This window comes from Choristoneura fumiferana, chromosome 6 (assembly GCF_025370935.1).
Source record: "Choristoneura fumiferana chromosome 6, NRCan_CFum_1, whole genome shotgun sequence".
NCBI lineage: Eukaryota > Metazoa > Arthropoda > Insecta > Lepidoptera > Tortricidae > Choristoneura > Choristoneura fumiferana.
The window spans coordinates 21988782-22010386 of record NC_133477.1 but is presented as its reverse complement, the minus strand read 5'-3'; the positions used below and the strand labels follow the sequence as shown (position 1 = coordinate 22010386).

At 38.3% G+C, this 21605-nt stretch overlaps 1 protein-coding gene and 3 non-coding genes across 4 annotated transcripts in view; all 4 read left to right on the top strand.

Annotated features, from left to right (window-relative positions):
- Positions 1-17014, top strand: part of LOC141428767 (dynein axonemal heavy chain 10-like) — a 37533-nt gene extending 20519 nt beyond the window's left edge. The window contains exons 25-35 of the mRNA XM_074088773.1: positions 234-421; positions 978-1139; positions 1409-1609; positions 2179-2470; positions 3110-3268; positions 3361-3597; positions 4350-4486; positions 5326-5442; positions 7004-7152; positions 8611-8720; positions 16712-17014. Coding sequence (XP_073944874.1) covers positions 234-421; positions 978-1139; positions 1409-1609; positions 2179-2470; positions 3110-3268; positions 3361-3597; positions 4350-4486; positions 5326-5442; positions 7004-7152; positions 8611-8720; positions 16712-17014 — 2055 coding nt within the window. The remainder of the gene's footprint in view (positions 1-233; positions 422-977; positions 1140-1408; positions 1610-2178; positions 2471-3109; positions 3269-3360; positions 3598-4349; positions 4487-5325; positions 5443-7003; positions 7153-8610; positions 8721-16711) is intronic.
- On the top strand, positions 1179-1297 carry LOC141429323 (5S ribosomal RNA). The gene has a single exon (XR_012451520.1). It is a non-coding gene; the product is annotated as a 5S ribosomal RNA (ribosomal RNA).
- On the top strand, positions 2959-3077 carry LOC141429322 (5S ribosomal RNA). Its single transcript, XR_012451519.1, has one exon. It is a non-coding gene; the product is annotated as a 5S ribosomal RNA (ribosomal RNA).
- Positions 17015-19854: 2840 nt separating the features above from the next.
- LOC141429319 (5S ribosomal RNA) lies at positions 19855-19976 on the top strand. Its single transcript, XR_012451516.1, has one exon. It is a non-coding gene; the product is annotated as a 5S ribosomal RNA (ribosomal RNA).
- Positions 19977-21605: the final 1629 nt, after the last annotated feature.

Here is a 21605-nt window from a genome sequence, read left to right as displayed (position 1 = left end):
CTCAGTATAGTTGCCTTACATTTAATATAGCTCTTGTAGGTACTTTCTGAATAACATGCCTTTGCCATTCAAGCAAAGTAAAAAAGACACAGACTTGCAGAACAAAACTATTAAAGCACGCTAATCCATCGCGCTGACTTAATATATGTTTATTATTTTTATATATTTTAGATATATTTAATATTATCTAAATTTTTGTTTGTATTAATTTTTAAATGTAATTTTGTTCCCAGACATATTTCGTCGAAGTTGAAAACGAGCGTCTAGAACGCATAGCCGTATTGTCTCGCATCTACGACCGTATCGGGCCTATACTGATGAAGCTTGAGTATCTGATACTTGGCTCTAGCAGTGGCCGGTCGCAAGTCATGACTGCTTATTACACGTACTGGGAGAAAAAGATTTTCAAATGTATTGTGACGTAAGAAATGATCCTACTTGCCTTAAATATACTCAGCGGCACAAAATTTGGCCCACTCTTCATACAAAATTACTTGTTATTGCATACATTTGAGGGCCAGATTTATTGCCGCTCAGTATATTTGCAGGGAAGCTCGAACTCGCACGGTTCTCTAACTTTCGTATTTTATGAAAATTGTGCTGGTTCCTCGCTGCTAGACTAGATGGCGTAACTAGTTCCTTGTTTTCAAGTTTTAGTACTAGTTCTTCGTTGCTTAACTAGATAGCGTTACTAGTCCCTGGTTTTCAAAATTTATTTCTTCTTTTGGCTTTGTAATATGCAAGGTTGGAATTCAAATGTCTATAGAAACATAGTTTCAATTATTCTTTTTGCAAATACAGTCATATATTTTGAATTAGGTTGTAGCAACGCCATCTACATTAAATTGACGTGATTATTTAGGAAATCGCATGGTACGAGGCATCAAGCTATTACAAAAATAACCCTTATTAATGTTTGTTTATTTATAGAAATAATAACGTACTACATTATATAGATATCTTTCCATTTTTTGTAGATTAACTCTGGAAAATCTCGAAATGTTCGAACAGATGCTCAACGATAAGGAACCAATGTTCCAGGTAGACGCCATGCTAGTTCCACCTGACATCACTGTTAGACCCACTCCTGCAGAAGTCTGCAATATCCTGGGATACAATGTCAGGCATTTCTTTAACAGGTAAAATCGATTATGACTTAACAATTTAGCCTATTAGTCGCCAACGTCCATACCACGTTGAAAACACCGGTTCTCGTCCGATCACCGAAGTTAAGCAACGTCGGGCGCGGTCAGTACTTGGATGGGTGACCGCCTGGGAACACCGCGTGCCGTTGGCTTTTTGCTTTTTTTAAATGACTTTAGAAATGTGGAGTTTCTTGATTCATCTGAATCTTCTTTTATAGCTAGTGTCGTGTTTGGAATAAATAAAAAAATCTCTTTCATTTCAGGCTTACAGCTTTTCCCCGATGGATGAAAGCCACTTGCCTTCCTTGTGCACCGCAACGCATTGCTGAAGCGACAGGAAATGAATTCTATGTTTTTTCATATTTTGAAGATATATTACGCGTGATCGCGATCAATGACGTCACTCTACTCATACAAGACACGATATACAGACTAATGCAAGATATCAATAGTTATATACAAAAGTGAGATTTTTTACTTCGATTTTTCAATCATTCCTATTCAGACAAATACTTTATTTCGTAGATGGTTCTCTATTACCTGCATGATTGGGTGTAAAGTTTCCTGGGTAAAAAAAATACGTATCCAATATTATTTTCACTTCTTATGCTCGTAAAGTTGGTATTTATGCTCTAGTGCATAAAGTAAAATCTTCGTCTAAGACCAAGGTAATCAGGTATAGCCACAAAGAAAAAAGTTTCAATATATTTTTTTAAACTAAAAAAATGTAATTTTATTATCAATGCATGAAAATAAAAGGTACCTAGTAAGTGAACAATTGTTTCCACTGTTGCTATTAAGTTCCTCTCAATCGAAGTGAAAAGCAGTGTAAAACTCGAGCATTAAACCCATTTTCCCTCGACGTGTTTATCCTATATGGCTATAGGCTATATGAACGTCTCGGGTAAAATGGCTCGTTTTATGCTCTTGTTGTACAACCTACTATTGATAATCTTACCAACGAACTAACTAGAATTTTTAAGGACATGAGCCTAGTAGCCGACAAGGTCAAATAAAATATTAATTTTAACAGGTGGCATAAATACCAACATCTCTGGGCCTTTGACAAGAACCTATCCTGCGAAAAATACATACAGAAATACGAACAGATATTTAAGTATGACGAGAAATTCTTCTTCTTTGAAGATATCATAGCTGATTTAGAGAATCACGTCAAATTTGTTGATGTTGGTGCTATAAGAGTTAATTTAAGACCAATCATAGGACAAATACAGGATCATGCTCAAGAGTGGAAGAACTGTTTAGGAAATTGTATAGCTTCTAAAACTAGAATGGGAATGCACGATTTGAAGAATCAAATTGAGGTAAGGATAAATTTTCTTATTTATTTTAAAAGAGTTCATTTTACATACTTTATTCTTTTTCATGCATTGTGTAGTTGGAAAAGAATGAACGAACATAGCGTTCACGACTAAAAGATCAGCAGTGTCACGAAAATCACCGATACAAATGTATGATAAACTTTCGTGTTACAGCGGAAAACATTCATACTAAGGGGCTGTTTCACCATCCGACGGTTAAATGTGATTCCGTCTCCGTCTATTCTAACAAAACAAAAGAGACGGCATCACACCTAACCGCCAGTTAACACTAATCAATGGATGGTGAAACAGCCCCTAATTATAACTACTGGCGTACGTTATGGTGTCGAACTGTATAAACTTTATCCCAATGCGAGCACCCGCACAATGTACCATAAGCGTGTTTGCTTCACATTTGGTTAAATATTGTTGTTCACTTAAAAACACTATCTATCACTAGCAAACTGAAAACAAAATTGACGTAAACTGTCGCCAACGTCCATACCACGTTGAAAACACCGGTTCTCGTCCGATCACCGAAGTTAAGCAACGTCGGGCGCGGTCAGTACTTGGATGGGTGACCGCCTGGGAACACCGCGTGCCGTTGGCTTTTTGCTATTTTTGTTACCATTTTATTTTTAGAATCTTCGTATGACAATAAACATGAATATAAAGGGTCTGGAAGACTTTAAAATGGTTATGGCCAGTATTGCGACAGTACAACAGATGACGATAACCGCAGAAGTAAGATACCGAGGAATGCAAGATATATTTCATATGTTGAATCAACATGGATTGGATGTAAGTAAAGAAACAGATTTTTTTAACACAAGAATAAGGAAGGAAAATTTCCTAAAGCTACTACTGGACTCTGTAATTTACATACTAAACAGGTGTCACAAGAGGATATAGAGTTCGCTAAGAACCTCCAAACGACTTGGGGAAGCCTGTACCAGACCGCTATCTTCCGAGGGAACACCCTAGAACAAACCAAGGACAAATTCTCCAAACTGAGCGTTGTTGAAATTGCCAACTTTTTGAAAGAGTTGGACGATTTTGTCGAGAAGTTCGATACAGAGGGACCGGGTACCGTAGGGGAAGATATGGATGGAGGGCTGGTGCTTATGGAGGCAAGTATTGCTAAGTAATATTTTGGTATGTTACTAGGTCAGCCCGCAAGCATGGGAAAAATCCTCCAGAATATAAAGAAAACAAAAGAATTTATTATTATTATAAAGTAAACAATTTACAAAAGTTGAAAAACCATCGTCATTGTCACTTCAAAGTTCAATATTTCAAAATCGGCTAAAACGATCTTAAACTAGATTTCCATTAAAAAAAAACGCATCAAAATCGATCCATCGGCTTGGGAGCTATGGTGCCACGGATAGACCTGCGCGGGGGTCACAAAAACACATTTAATAAAACAGAAGAACTAAAAAAAGCTAAAATCTAAGTACCTAGGTATTTAAGGCGCTACCATGAAACTGTTAATTTAATTTTGAGCTTGTCAATGCCTCGCTGTATTAGGTACCTACTTATTCTGTACACACGGGATACCAATTCGGATCGACCTCGGAATTATAGACCTGAAACGTTTTGAAATCGCGTCCCCTGGCCGTTCATGTTCGCATTGCACTATTGGCATCTCCGTCTCACTCACTCGCTAGAAACTATATAGCGCATCTTTCACTGTGGCGAATGTTCAAGAAAAATTGCAAAGTGAAGCGCTAGTATAACAGTAACACAGAGGATGCATAGTTAAAACTTCCTTGAGAAAACTTGAGAAATGTAATACAGCCATTCCAACCATTTTGTGATACCTTTTATAGGTGTTTTACTGACCATTCAGTAAATAATTGCTTGTTTTTTACGACCACAGGAATACGTGAAGTATTTCGACGAGCTAGAATCTCGGAAGAAGGTCCTCCAAGCCGCCGAGCAGTTGTTCGACAACCCCTTAGCGGACTTCTCCAACTTCGTCCGTGCTAAAACTGACTTCGCCGCCATGGACCAAGTGTAAACAACTATTTTTATGCAATACGCTTGGGTTTGACCACAGTCACACCAGGGCCCTGTTTCTCAAAGCATATTAGTCTATAATAATGTTGGTGTTTTGTCTCATGAATTGTTTGAGAAAATGAGACAAAACGCTAATATTATTAGTGTTTTATATGCTTCAAGGAACTGGGCCCAGAGGCCGTATTGTCTAACGCTCTGACGTTCGCGATCGTATTCACCATGTCTTTATATTCTCATCTTACTCCGTGTAACAAAAGGAAGCGGTGAAAGCGATTGTGATTCCGAGTGCGTTAAACAATAAGGCCTCTGATGTAAGAGTGGGTAATTTCTTCAGACTATTAGAAATCGGCTCAATTTTCGTTATAATTTTTTCATCCCTGTATTGCTACGGAATCCATCCAAAAATCTTTACCGCTTTATCTACGCGGTAATATAACAAGATTAATAGAGTCGTATTATGTACAGTATAATTTAATTATTTTTTTCAATTAAATTTATAACGGTAGCCCAAAATTGAGCATAAAAAGTGGTTGTGACAGTATTTAGTAAATAATTTTACTAAGTAATTTCAATTGTCACAAAACTGTTTCATGAATGCCAATTTGACAAAACTATGACGGATAGGCGACTAAACAGATCACACACACGTTGAATTACGATAATCACAATTTTAGGTATTACGACTCTATTGAATCTTGTCCTATTTTGATATCTGATTTTGCGATGACCTGTCCGAGCTATGCACATGTTATTTTGCTAGGGCATTCGTCATACAATGCAAATTAAGATCACGATGCAATTTTAAAGATTTTTTTTTAATTATATGGTCTGTGCAGGTACAAGATATACAAAGCCCAGAAAAATGCCCGGATGGTGTGGGCCAAGACCCTGTGGGTCAATCTCAACCCACAGGCGTTAGTCGACGGGATCGAACAGTTCTTCAAGGATTATAGGTAAGCGATAAGCGACATAATGTTGGCTCCTTACCAACCAAAGATATTTGCAATTTACAGTGTTAGGGCGGCGTGAAAATTTGAGATACTATTTGGAAGCTGTATAAAACCACGTATATTGCTACAGAAATGACTGAATAAAATTTTCGACTGGCTTTCAAAAGCTTTAATTGGGTAATCATAATTCACAATCACATGCTTTGAATTTTGAGTCTATTCATATAACAAAATAAAAGCGTTGACAGGCAACTAGAGTAGCCAAAAGCATGCTAGTGGTTCTGTATGTAATGTATGTATTTCTATTTCACCTGTAGAGTGATGGTTCGAGTATGGTTAAGAGTGAATATAAGTATGAGTTTCAGAACAATACCGGCATTGTTCTTACAATACAATAATTTGATGCTGTTAAGCAATAGTGTGTTAACCCTGATTTATTCTGCAATATATTATCAACCCTTAGAAAAGTATTTTTCCAGTTGACATTGTATTGCAAAATGACAGTGGGTTGACTCAGTGTTGCAAAACAGTATCCATTGTTGTATACATAGTTATCATATACATTTTTGGTACAATAGAACCGTTTGGAATAATATATATTTTTTACTGTATTTTTATTATTACACTATGATATATGATAAGATAACATAGCGCGTAAGTTTTTTGTAGTTTACAGACATTTAGATAACGAATTAGTGAATGTTTAAATTTTACAAACACTAAGGGGCTGTTTCACCATCCATTGACTAGTGTTAACTGACGGTTAAATGTGATGCCGTCTCCGTCTATTCGAACAAAACAAAGAGAGACGGCATCACACCTAACCGCCACTTAACACTAATCAATGGATGGTGAAACAGCTCCTTAATGTCTGTAAACTACAAAAAATGGACGCGCTTTGTTATCTTATTATACCCATAGTGTAATAATAAAAATCAACGATCAAAAAGTAGTACTAATTTTTGATTGAAGATAAAAATACAATAAAAAATGGTTCTCTATCGTTTGTCCGAATTTCATATGCCAGAATGTATCGTTTTCCATAATTTTCATTTGCCATAAAGTAATTTATTTATGAATTAGTATTTTATTCAGAGTTGATATTAAACTAACCTAACCTAACCTACTGCATTCTATAAGATGACATTTTAAAAAAATCCTGAAAACAGCACAGTTCTATATATTTTATAGCAAACGTTGGTATGACAAGTGAAATTCGGACGAGTAAGGGTATATTTTTACTTGTCCCGTATAAACACTTTTTTATATATAAAATAAGCCTTACGTTTGTTTGGCATCAATCTCACTTGACGGACACTTAACACTAGAGCTTGTCTAAACTAAAATGACGCGTCCCTCGCTCAACTAAATCAGTTCAATATGACTACTTATACGGCAAATCTTACAATAAACGCCTGAATCTTACGGGGATATAGTTCCCTGTTAGACTCAGGCTTTTACTTGTAAAATTTGCTATCTAACTAGCCATAATGAACTGATTTAGTTGAGTGAAGAATGCGCCATTTTAGCTTAGACAAGCTCTACATGTATACTTGTTTCACAGGCGGCTGGCCAAGGCCGTTCGTCTGGCCCCCACTGGTTTGATGCTCGACCTCAAAATGAAGCAGTTCAAGAATGTGGTGCCGCTCATGGTCTCCTTGAAAAACGAAGCCATGAGGGAGCGCCATTGGAAAGAGCTCATGCATAAAACTAGTACGTATATCCCACTAATATTATAAATGCGAAAGTTTGTAAGTCTGTTTGTTTGTTTATTACTTCATCACGTCTAAACCGCTGAACCGATTTGGATGGTATACAGATAGTTTGTGTCGGGAAGGACATAGGATAGTTTTTATCCCGGAATATTGCAAAGTTCCCACGGGATACTGAAAACTGAATTCTACACGGACAGAGTCGCGGGTAGCGGCTAGTTTTATATAAACGTCGAGTAGTGTGAGAAAAGGCACAGCTCCATGTACGCACGCGACGCATTCCGCGAGAAAGGATTTCTGCTGGATCCGAAACATGTCGGACGATTATTTGATTCTTAGTAACCCAATGTTTTGCAATTTGTTAAGGGAGTCACCCTAAAATAAGATGTTCTTTTAACAATTTTCATCCACGCATGTTTTAAGAACTTTCTTTACCGCCCTAAGGTTCAAAATCAGTTGTACGGCTGACATTAAAGACTAATGTCAGGTTACCAGAGGCGTCTTTACCTATAGTGCAGGGTGTGCGTTGCACACGGGCGCAGTGGTCTTAGGGCGTCGGCTGCGGCACTTTGTACCTATTCCATTTTGACCGCGCGCTTCCTAGATGGCGCTAAAGTAATAATTGCACACGGGCGCTACATGGGCTAAAGACGCCGCTGCAGGTTACCGGCCAATGTGACAATCATCTTGAATGTTTTTTTCCTGATATAAGGAACTATCATAAAAAGGAGAAAGTTTACTTTACCAGCATTGTGCTTTGTCTTAGTAGTTTTTTCTTACGTCCGCTATTTCATCCCTATTGTTGAACTTGCTACCCCTTAAAAGTTTTGCAAGCTTTATCCTTGTAATAGTACATTGTGTCTTAAGGGCGGTAAATAAGGAATTACGAACGAGAGTCTATTAGAAGCCCGAAGTCGAAGACTGAGGGCTTTAATGAGTCGATGTTTGTAATTATAGTACCGCCCGTGCGACATACAATGTTTTTCATCACATTTGCAAGTAAAATTTTATATTTGTAAAAGAAAAAATATAATTCTTCCAAATATTAGCGATACCTTAGGCTGTGCTTTTGGCAACGTCGCCCTCTACCTCCCCCTCCCGCAGCATGCGCCGCAACGTGCGTGTGCATGTGGTCCATGTAGTCCTGCAGCAGCGCGCGCAGCACCATCAGTACGGGCACTGACTCATTTACCGACCTTGGGCTTCATGGCAAGAAAATGTGTACGCGCAATGACTCATTTACCGACCACGGGTTTCATGACAAGCACATTATGGTCGAGGGTTTTATTTGGGGGGTTGCAACTAAGGTAGCCTGCATGTTACGACACTGTTTACGAGCAAGTGTGATGAAAAACAACTTTCTGGGTAAATGTAAGGTTTGTGTCAGACATCAGCCAATCAGGACCTTGCCTTCTTGTATTTTTTAGTTTAATTAATCTTTATTTATTGTATCACATAGACCAAGACTTCGACATGTCTCCGGAGCGTTTTACGTTGGAGAACATGTTCGCCATGGAGCTCCACAAGTATCAAGACGTTGCCGAAGAAATTGTCAACCATGCTATAAAGGTAAATGTTGACACCAATGTTATGACTAGCACAGGACCGGGCAAAGTGGCGTGAAAATGTAGAGACCTTTACTCAGCAGTGGATGTGGGCGGATTTAATTGATTGATGACACCAATAAAAATACACTTTATTGTCTTCTTATGCGGGTTGCAGATTGGATACTTAATCCGATTGTATTCGGATACAATTCGTGCCACTAAATAGCATAAGAGGCGACAGCTATCTTTATAACTATCTTTAGTGTGGCAAACATGCTCAGAATAAATAATCCTTTACGAGCGCGCTTGGAGTGGCAATGGGGAATGGATGAAAATTTAGACACGCTTGAAACTCGCCCATAATAATAATAATAATAAGCCCCTCACAAATCTAACTCCACGTCCGACACGACCATCAGTGTCACGTGAGGGGCGGACATTGGCAGCTATGTATATAGCTATATACTTACCAATGGCTAACGGAGCACTAGTAGCGAGACGTAAGTATGAAAGCGGGACAAAAGAGAAACATACTACCCCAGGGGTACCAGCGGAGGAGACGATGCTGGAGAATCCCGCCCCGAGCGCCGCATCACGCGTAGCTCGAGCCGCTCCGCGTATTCTGGGGGAGCAATGTACCGCTACCTAGGTCAACTCGGCTAGCGAAAGCAGCTGATATCATTTCACGATCATCATCACCAATCTCATCGACCCATAGCACATTTGAATCACCCAACTCATCGCCACACCCTTTGACTCCCTATCGCCTTCCGATACGACATCTTTATCTTCAATGTCAGTAGATGTTGTCCAGGAGGCAAACGCCATCGGCCCTGGACCCGCTACGGGCAACTGTCGCGCGCGAAAAAAGTGGACTATTGAAATGAACAAGTTCATCTGGCGCACTTATCTTCATATTACCGAATTAGAAACAAAAACAAATGGCTACCTTGACACATTATACGCACAGTTTAACGAACAGTTTCCGGAAATGAATGTATCTAAGCAACGAATAGGAGATCAACGTAGGGCCATTATAAGGAATAAGATGCTATCAAAAGACACTTTAGACATCATAAGAGAGGAAGTAACTTTACAACTCACACACTCACATACAACCTTACACAGCAGTCACAGACATCAAATAACTCCCAGTCAAGAACGCGAATAATATGGACGGATGAAATTAACGAAGCTATAATAAGAGCATATTACACGATCACGAATTTAGAGTCAAACACTACAGCATACCGCAGACAGCTACACAAAGAAATAACAGAAAAATTTCAGAACTATCACATGTCTCAGAACAAAGAATTGCTGACCAAAGACGTAATAATTATAGCAAACAACCGCTTGCCAGACCAAAACTACAAAAAATACGAGATGAGGTACAACAACAGCTTAATACACAAGACGCTTCCATCACTCAAATCACCGACTCAGACAATGTGAACCATGAAAATAACTCTGCAATAGAAAACCTACAGACAGAACCTGACCCCCAAAATACAAGGAACACGAAATTATTGAACCAGTTGATGCAAACAACGAACTTGCTCAAATATAACAAAAACATTTGAAACTACATTGGAAAGATTCAAAACTACTGATCCAACACAAAGACCATACATACCGAAACAAAAAACCTCCAAAAAACTTAGCTATATTATTAACTACATCAACACAAACATTCTACCCAAATACATGTCCGAGGAGGACAGTTACATAGTGACGCAAACATAATATATTGTTCAGCTTACACTACTGCTTCCTGTAACGGCACAAAATTCAAACACACGAACTCATCCCCAGAACAAAGTAATGATATTAGACCAGCGTGGCAGAAAAGATTAGAAACAAAAATAAGTAATTTAAGGAAAGACATTGGCAGGTTAACACACTACATACAGGGCTTCACGGGGGCAAGACTATCGGCATGTGTTGAAGACATAAAAAGAGACATCGACAGCACTCTCAGCACGAGGAGCTCAATACAACTAACGAGCAATTTCTTGATACACTGAAACAAAAGCTGAATGCAGCCAAGGCAAGGCTTAATAGATACCTAAATTGTACACGCAGGAAGAAACAAAACACACAATTTAGTAATAACGAAAAACAGTTTTACAGGCAACTAACGATAGACACACAACACAAGAGTACACACAACACCTTACACACTGTCACACCTGACGCTGAAAATTTCATCAATTTTGGTCAAATTTTTTTTTTTTTTTTTTTTTTTATAATAATCGAAACAATATAAATACAATGAACTTATATTATGCCACTATTGGAAAACCCACTGGGGGTTTATGTAATAGTAGGCGAGTTACAGCGGTTCAGTACATAGATTTTTTGCTTAAGATAATTAAGTTGAAGTATAAATAGTTAGTTGTAAGTAGTTAGTAGGTAGGTACTTTGTTGTCACTCTCAAGGTAATACTTTTTGAGTATTTTCTTACATTTTACCGGATTGTTGGCCGTGTTACAACTTCGTTCAACAATTCCTTTGGAAGGGTATTTAGAATAGCAGGTACCAGGTAAGAGTTGGTTCTCCTTCCATAGGAATTATTATTACATGGTAAGTTGTAAGCCGGCAAGTAATGCAGGCGGCGCAGTTGTTGCGAACGGGTCTTTTGTTCGATTGTAGGTATGGCAGCGCATTCCTCTGTGAGCACGGCTATATTAAGTTTATTAAACACATTGATTACCCTGCAGTGACTAAATAAGCTACTGTAGTCATCTATGCAGCGACCTCTCACGTGTTTAGGTACCATCGTCTTTAGCAATGAAATTTGAAGTCTATATATTCGTTCTATATGAGTTTTATATGTCCTACCATAACTGCTTAGCCCATATTCAATTACAGAATCTGCCATAGCGAGGTAAAGAGTTCGCAGGATTTATAAGGAAGTTTATACCTTAGAATTGCTAATTTAGCTGTAATAGACCGTAGTTTGGAGCACACATGGTCTATGTGTGGTTTCCAATTCAATTTACTATCCACAATTAGACCAAGATAAGTGTGGTGCGATACAACCTCTATAGCTCTGCATTTACATTTTTTATTTTGCGGATTGTGCAAACATAAGTGCTCGTGTGCCACGATAGTAGGGATTGCTGTTCTTGTTTATAAGGGGATTTATGTGGACCATTTTGGTCTTAGATGCATTTATCACTAGCCCCACATCGTGAGCCCATTTGCACAACTGGTCGAAGTTGTATTGCATAGCTTCCTGCGCACAAATTAAGTCTTTGTGAGCGGTAATCATGCATGTATCGTCTGCAAACTGGTACACAGAGCTCCCGCTAAATATATTGCACATGTCATTGACATAAATCAAGTATTCAGTGGGACCGACTATAGAACCTTGGGCCGTGCCTTCTTCTGTTAGTAAGGGGTCACTTAATTTATCTGCAATTTTTACCATCGTGTGCCTGTTCTCGTGGTAATCCTGAAACCACTTGAGCAGGGGTCCCTGTATACCATTTTGCTCAAACTTGGAGTAAAGCGTTACATAATCCAAGCAATCAAAAGCTTTGCTAAAATCAATAAAGAGGGTAAGCACTTGTTTTTTCTCATTAAGATGGCCATTCACCTCATTCGTAAATTTAGATAATAGTTGTGAGGTATTTTTATTTTGTTGAAATCCGTATTGTTTGTCGTTTATCACTTGGTTATTCTTGAGAAATTTATTTAATTCGGTTCCTAAATACCTCTCAACTATTTTATCAATACATGACAATATGGTAATAGGTCTATAACTATCATAGTTTGCATGTGAGCCTCTTTTGTATATAGGTCTTATTATTCCTAATTTTAGTCTTTCCGGATATCTAGAAGTAGAAATACAAGTGTTAATTAAATGAGTAATTACTGGTGTTATTTCATTTATTACAAACTTTAGATCCGCAACTCGAATATTATCTGCACCGGGACTTTTATTATTATTTAGTTTACTTATTATGCTATACACGGTACTATCACTAGCTTTTTTTAATCTCATGGTGGAGAAGGGTGTGTTACAATAGTTTTGAGTGTCTAACAGAGGAATATTACAATTAGTGCGGATACTTTTAACATTACTTTTAAATTCACAAGCAAATTTGTTTGCCAGGTCTTTGACATTAGTCTGAAAATGTTTTAATATAATACTGTCAATACACTTGCACACTCTACCACTTATTCTATTGACTATTTCCCATATTTTACGCGGGTTTCTAAAATTATCGCAAATTTCATTTTTAATGTAGTTGTTTTTAGTGTTAAAAATATATTTGTTAGTTTTATTTCTATATTTATTGTACAATAAACGTTTCAAGCTATTATTTTTATCCTTAAGCCAATTATTATACAATTCGTTTTTTTTATTACACATGTACTTAACTTTAGGATTAATCCACTCACAGTTTTGTCTTTTACTTGGCTTGATATGAGCCTGGTATGTAGATTTATCGTACACATTATTAAATTGTTCTGCGATAAATTCAACAATATCATTGGCGTTATTGTATTTTAAAGCGACACTCCAATCGACCTTACGCAGCTCACTTTGCACTCTCTTGTTGTCCAGTTTGTTTACAAGTCCGCTCCCGTACGGCGCAGCGGCGGCGGGGTTTGTTATTACGCAACCTGTTATCAGATGGTCAGCTATGGCATTGTTTATAACTGCGGTGTACCGTCCGTCGCATCCGTCACTTCTCACAAACACATGATCAATACACGATTTAGTAATGATTTCCCCCCGCTTTTCGATCCGGGTGTACTGGTTAATTCCGCATTCTAAAGCCTTTTCACAAAGCATGTTTAGGTATTCGGTGGCAGCTGGGGAGTCCGATTTTAGGTCAATATTTATGTCACCTATCACAACGCACGTACTTTGAGGTGGGTATCTTCCTATTAGGTACGATAACTCTCGTGTGAATACAGTCTTATTGGTTTGCGGCGGTCTGTAGATAGTTATAAGGTTTATTTTCTTTCCGTCTGTACATTTCAATTCACCCGCTATACATTCAAAAGTAGTAGGCAGCACCGATGTTCTATTAAACTGAATGCTATTGTGGACGTATGTTATAATGCCCCCGCCTCGCCTATTTGTTCGTAACTGAGTGTACATGTCGTAATTTGCAAGTTCAAATAGTTGTGCACAGGTTTCTGGAATATTGGCTTCTGTAATAGATATTATGTGTATTATGTGTTGACTTGTTGTTATGATATATTCGAGCTGTGCAAAATTCTTAACTAATGATCGTATATTTACATGAAATAATGTTATACCATTGCTAATATTGTGGGTGGTTTTAGCAAAGTCGTTCCATGTATCGTAATTGCCTTCTACCAAGTTGTTTGTTAAACTTGTAATAGCCATTTTTTATTATTGTAATGATGGCAGTAAGTAAATTCTGTTCTTTATTGAGACGAGGTTCTTTGGCCATTCTCAGTCTTGTACCGGCTGCTTAGTTCTTCAATGTCTTTGATAGAACGAACAGTAGTGTATTTTTCTTTGTCTGCTTTTCGCACCAGAATTAAACCATTTTTAGGCCAAACAAATTTACAAAGATTAGTACTTTTCAATTCGGCTTTTGCCTTCCACAGTAGGTATGAATTAAAAGGCGTGAGTTGTTCTCGAGTATAAATTTTCGCATTTTGGCTTAGTCCGAGGTCCGCTGGATTTATGGTTTTGGATTTTGCCGCTTCAAGCCATTGGTCACGACATCCACTTCGTAGTTGCACCGTGATGGTTGGGTGGTTGCTTTTAACAGTTGGGTGTACAGAAATTCGGGAGCGGGTCTTTTTGCGCGCGGCTTCGATTATGTCGTTTGGATTTTGTTGTATCACTCTGGCTAGATCATTGGTGATCTTGTGAACGTCTTCGCCTTCCACTTCCTCCACCCCACAAATTTCCAGGCTATTTGCCAAGTGGCTTTGTTCTATAGCGTAGATTTTTTGTTCCAAGGCTTGGTATTTTGTGTCCATATTTTTACACTTATTTTTTACATCTAAGACTTGGTTTTCTAGCGATTTTGTAGTGTTTTCAAATGTATGGATTTTTTTCTCATAATCATCTATTTTATCCGAATAAAATTGTAGGGTAGTCTGAAGTTCCTCCCTTATGATTTCTCGAATCTCCCGTCTAAGGTCACGGTAATCTCTTTAAACATTGTACTTTTAGGTACCATTTCAATATCCGCGTCGGTATTATCATCCTCCTCGTGATCCGGCAAAATGCACGACAGCCGTTTAGGTCGCGCTCCGCCAACACACGAGCGGCATTTCCAGTCCACAGACTCGGTGAGAGATAAGGCACTCAGCTGTTCGGTTGTTATTGACGCACATATTCCGTGTAACACTTCTTGCAGTTGTTGCACTGTATGCCGGGACACTTTTTAGTGACATTTTTATTACATTTCGCACACTTCCCCATGGTATATAAATTTATAATACGCACTACAACGAAAGTACGTGTGGGTAGAATGGTACCATATATGGGGCAACCCAATAGAACATAATAAAACTGCTGAATGGATTCATGCTGATGAACAGCTCCTGAACGACGTCCCTCTGATGCAGTTCGAATATATACCAATAGACACATTTGTTAGAGTTATAAAAAAAAACATAACTGGAAAGCACCTGGTACTGATCATATACACAACTACTGGTATAAGAAACTTACCACACTACATCCCACACTACACAAACATATAAATAACTTCATAGAGTCGCCCAGCACTATGCCTGAATTTCTCACTCAGGGTATCACTTACATGTTACCAAAAGATAATGACCGACTAAACCCAGCTAAATACCGACCAATAACATGTTTGCAAACAATCTACAAAATACTCACGTCTTGTCTTACAGAACTTATATACCATCACGTAACAGAACACAATTTACTAGCAGAAGAACAGAAAGGTTGCCGCAAGAACAGCCAAGGATGTAAGGAACAGCTCATCATTGACTCGGTTGCGATGAAATCAGCAATTAAACATAAACAAAACATTACCACTATGTATATAGACTACCGAAAAGCCTTCGACTCTGTGCCCCACACCTGGCTTATACAAATACTGCACCATTACAAAATTACCCACAATAATTACCTTTCTGAAAGACACAATGCAACACTGGAAAACAAAACTTAAATTAGTCGATCTTCCCACACCAATACAAACTACAGACATATACATTAAACGTGGCATTTTCCAAGGAGACGCATTGAGCCCCCTTTGGTTTTGCCTCGCTCTTAATCCTCTCTCAAATATGCTGAACCGACATGTCAACGGATTCCCAATATCACATGATCAAAATTACACAACATTAACACACCTTATGTACATGGATGATATTAAACTATACAGTTCCGATACAGAAGCATTACACCAGCTCGCAGACATCACGCAAATGTTCTCCAAAGATATCTGTATGGAATTCGGTATTGACAAGTGCAAGACGTTGTCTGTCCAGCAGGGAGCTGTTGTGCAGGATGACTATGCGCTTGACAATGGCGACCTCATCTTATCAATGGATGAAGACACTCCATATAGATATCTAGGATTCCAACAATCACAGCAAATTCACCAAAAGGAAACTAAAACAGATTTAATAAAAAAATTCAAACACAGACTAAATGCAATCCTCCGGTCACAATTAAATTCTCGCAACATGATTAAAGCAGTTAACACTTACGCAATACCAATTCTCACGTACAGTTTTGGCATAATAAACTGGTCGAAAACCGATCTCCAAAAACTGCAATGCATAATCAGCAAGTTAATGACTTCACATCGTAAATATCATCCACGATCATGTGTACAACGATTAACTCTTCCGCGAAACCAAGGCGGCCGAGGTCTAATAGATATCATTAACTTGCATAACAAACAGATAACAAACCTTAGACAATTCTTTTATAGACGAGCACACGATTCCATCTTACACACATCAGTCACACACGCTGACATACGGCTTACCCCTCTTAACCTACACAACACAAACAAACAGCGCAACGAGCACATCACGGACACAAAACAAAAAATTAACGCATGGCAGCGCAAGTCTCTCCACGGAAGACATTACAACGACCTGCAGCAACCACATGTCGACAACGTAGCGTCGAACGCTTGGCTGCGTCGGGGTGAACTCTTCCCAGAGACTGAAGCTTTCTTAATGGCTATCCAAGACCAAGTGATAAACACCAAAACTACCAGAAGTACATCATCCGCAGACCAGGATCAGACCACTGTCGACACTGTCACGCTAGCTCAGAAACAATCCAACACATCACCGGCGCTTGCCGCTCCATAGCTCAGACTGACTACAAACACCGACATGACCAAGTAGCAGCAATAGTTCACCAGTACCTAGCATCCCAGTTCAAACTAATAACAGAGAAAGTCCCATACTACAAATACAAGCCCCAGACAGTTCTAGAAAACGGTGACTACAAAATATATTGGGACCGAACCATCATGACTGATAAAACGATTCACTGCAATAGACCAGACATCACTATTTTAAATAAGAGAGAAAAGTTAGTATATTTAATTGACATTGCCATCTGCAACACACATAACTACAAAATACCCACACAGAAAAAATAGCTAAGTACACCGATCTCTCCATAGAAATTAAAACACAGTGGCAAGTCCGCACCGTTAAAACAATTCCTATCATTCTCTCCACAACAGGTGTCATACCGAAAACACTCCATGAGAGCCTCCGGGCACTCAATATGCACTCAGCCACATACACTCTATTACAAAAAGCAGTCATCTTAAACACTTGCCGCATAGTACGCAAATTCCTTTCTATATAATACACAGTTAGAATTAGAAATTAGTTTGGTACATATTTTAAAGCACTTGGCTTAGGCCCGTGCAACATTTTACCTCCTAATAGGAGAGATAACGAAAAGTTAAACACAAATAATAATAATAATAATAAAATTTATTGAATGAATTTCGGTACAAAATAACATAAAATGCAATATTTCACTTAAAATCTATGTAACACATGTGCCTGAACTAGGATAATTCCTGTATCTCAGGCTAAACGAGCTAACATTTATATAATAAAATACCTAATCACCAAGGAAAAACAAAGTATGGTGTATAAATATGTAGTAAGTATCTACGTAGGAGTCATACTAAATCGAAATAACAAATTCATAACTATATTTACTTAAAAGATATTACCAGGTCAAACATAAATACTGTACGTCAGTGGATTCTTACTGGGTTAGAGTGTTGGTACAAAAATTGCTGATAAAGACATCTTATGTCTGTTATATTTGACCTAGAAATTGTGCGATTGATTCTAAGTGTTAGTAAAATGTGCGTAATGATTATTAGGATTATAATTACAATTACGGCAATGTTAATGAAAAACAGATAAAACTTACACAACTAAAGATACATAGCTAAGTTTCAGTTAAAATTAAACAATCATGTTGAAGTTCCTTCATAATCTACAGTGCTGATGTGCCATAGAAACTGACGTGAGCTTCTATGGGTGTGTAGATGATCGGTATTTTCATGTGGTATTATCCGAGCCGTAAAGAGTTTTACCTGTCAAAACGATCGAGTTAAAGACACATAAATTCTTTTTTAATGTTTTTTATTCTGGACTATGGAAATGGAACAACCCGTAACCGACCGAAATGTCGTAATTTGGCGGTAAAGAAAACTCTTTTTTTTTAAATTAATTGATGCTATTTAAAAATCTGATATTTTTTTTAGAATTAGAAAGGTTGTTCCTATCGATAAAAAAAAGTTTCAAGCGTTTCTAAAATGTTCATCCATTTCCCATTGTGGGGCGACATGTCTTTACCGGCCCGGACAATACCGACATGGAAATACCGGCCCTGTTTTTCGTGTACACGCACATTGAATGCCAGGCCATTAAATATCAGCTCTGTATGCATCGTACCGCGGTGATCATTCTTGAAGTGTTAAATACCGACCAGATAATTACCGGCATGTCAATACCAACCATGTTTTTCGTGTACACCGAATATTAATAAATTTAGTAGAAAATTACTTAATTTGGTCTTGGCGCTTCGCCGGCCGCTGCCGCGGCACGCTCATTGTGGTCACAATGAGGGCTATCGTTTTTTGTCTTTCTAGATGGCGACACTGTTGCGTGAGGTTTTTAAGTGTGGCTTTCAGAGTCTGTTATTACGGGCGGTAAAACAAAGTTTACATTAAAATCATATTTAATACACCTTAAAACCGTACCATAAAAATATCCAGCAACCACAGTGTTGCGTAGTCCCGTTTTGTTCGGAAAAAAAGGGAGGACAAAAGTTTCCGAAAGACAAAACTGTCTCAAAACACAGACATTCATTGCCCCGTAACGCATAATTGCCATAATTAATTTCAGGTAATGCAAAATACAAAACAATATTCTAATTCTAAATAAACCCGCGTAGCTCACCCAAAAACTATGAGATTTGACATTTCAGAAACCTCACGCTACACTAGCGTCTCTAGCGGTGAATTCATACGCGATAGATAGCCCACATTGCACCTAACACAAAAGGGACGAGAAAAACATGTCGGTAATTATTGGCTTCCGAATATCATGCCGGTACCTGATAAAGGTCGGAAATGTTAAAGCGGTATTTATTCATACCGGGTAGATATTGCGTGACCGGAATTTGCCGCGATGTTATTTCGAAGCCATTTGGGCTACCAATATAAGGTTTTGAGTGTGCTCCGCAATTGTGTACATAGTGTCGCCATCTTCATTATGTTAGTCATCTTGCACTGTAGTGACATCTGTTCGAAACACTGGACCGCTAGGAGCTCGAGTAAGATTACATGGAACTCAATACAGGTTTGAGTGCTGGCGATTTTATTTTTTTCTACCTTTGGGAAAACTGTTTTACTTTATATTATTTTGCAAAATAGGTTCAAAAGCAAGGAAGTCATTCGATTCTAGCCATTACATGCTGAAACTAGCGACATCTAGTGGTACTTATTTAACTAAACAATACTCTGTGACAACACTTTTACTTCAATGAGCAAAGTTATTATAATTTACAAATGTTGTAGCTGTGAGTATAGTAATAATTGACTCTGACTAATATCCTGTTACGTGACGTAATTTTTTTATACGGTTCATCAAATTAGTACACCTTTGTTGCCAACGTCCATACCACGTTGAATACACCGGTTCTCGTCCGATCACCCGAAGTTAAGCAACGTCGGGCGCGGTCAAGTACTTGGATGGGTGACCGCCTGGGAAACACCGCGTGCCGTTGGCTTTTGCATCTTGACATCACTTTTTGTTAATGGTAATATTTCAATTATCTGACTTGTCCGTACAGGAATTAGCAATAGAGCGAGCGTCAGGGACGTCCAGGAGACTTGGGCGAGCATTGCATTCACCGTCGCGCGCCATTTCAACCGCGGCGAAGATCGAGGCTACACGCTAAACCCTTGCGATGAGATTACCGTAAAAGTCGACGATGATTCCATGTCGCTACAAAGCATGGCTGCTTCACAGTAAGTTTTTGCAAGTTGTCGCTCCGGTCTATATACATCTCACAGGCCTCGTCTCAAGATAAGAGACCCTAGCGTCTTTAGAGCTTCGTCGTCGTGCTAGCGTCGACGCGACGCCAGCGCAGCGCTAGCACAACGACGACGTTCGAAAAACGCTAGTGTGGGGGGTCTCTAAGATACTGCTATTTACTTCTGACTTATTATTACATAGTGTCTGTGTATTCACCCCAAATTTAACATTTATTTGTTATTACTTTCTAATTTATCTTTCTGTGTATAGTTTATAGAATATGTGTAATAAATTATATTTTATCCCAAAAAATTTAAACACGAGCGAAGCGAGCAATATTATAAATGCAAAGTACTTCTGTCTGTCTGTTACTGACAACACTAAACCGATTAAGTTTAAAATTCAATGATAGTTTGACACCCTGGCCTGGATGAAATTATAATGTGAAGTCTGTGAAGATGTTTGGAGGTTAGGTTTTGTTGGAGTTGGTTACTCAATCACGCAAATAATGACTGAACGGATCTACAATGAACTTGACGTACAGATAGATACAGATCTGCATTGAGAGATATGATACTTGATATCCCGGTAAATGTACTCTCAAGATAACGTGTTAACTTCGTCTGCAACCAATAGATGGGTGCGAGCGAACGTTGCCCTTTCAAGTAGGTATTTAACAACTCCTGAATTTGCCATATCTTAATATTATTATGAAAATATAGATATACAGACAGTGTTAGCGAAGAGAACTTAAATCGGTTGAAAATTGGATTTATAGTGATTTTTTGAAAAATCTATATACCTTTCTCTTTCTCGAACATTTTTCTCTATGCAGCAAGTATGGCGGTACTTGGCGTGTGACGTCACATGCCAGTATGTCTTTCTCTGTCTAATCTGGAATTTCAAACCTTTATAAATTGTTATTTGTAAAGGTAGCTTAAAAATTGTTTCTCTATTCGATAACAGGGCCTTGTGGTAGTTTTCATTTATAAAACATATACAAAATAGTCAAATACCGTATTGTTACTATCATTAAGCTATTCTAATGCGGGCGAAGCCGAGGGTTAAAGCTAGTAAAATATAAATTAAAATAAACTACCTGTACTCTTTTAGGTTATTCGGGCATTCCTAGGAGTGGTAACAAAATGGGAGCACACGCTCTCACTGATTCCGATGATTGAGGAGTGGATGGCGACTCAGCGCAAATGGCTGTACTTGGAGGGCATATTCGTAGGTGGGTGACATTCGGCAGCAATTGCCGGAGGAAGCCAAGAAATTTGACGATATCGATAAGGCTTTTAGAAAGGTAAGCTATTTTTTAAAAAAGTTCATTGACACTCCTTTATTAGTGATATAAGAATTGAAAAATCCAACGTAAACT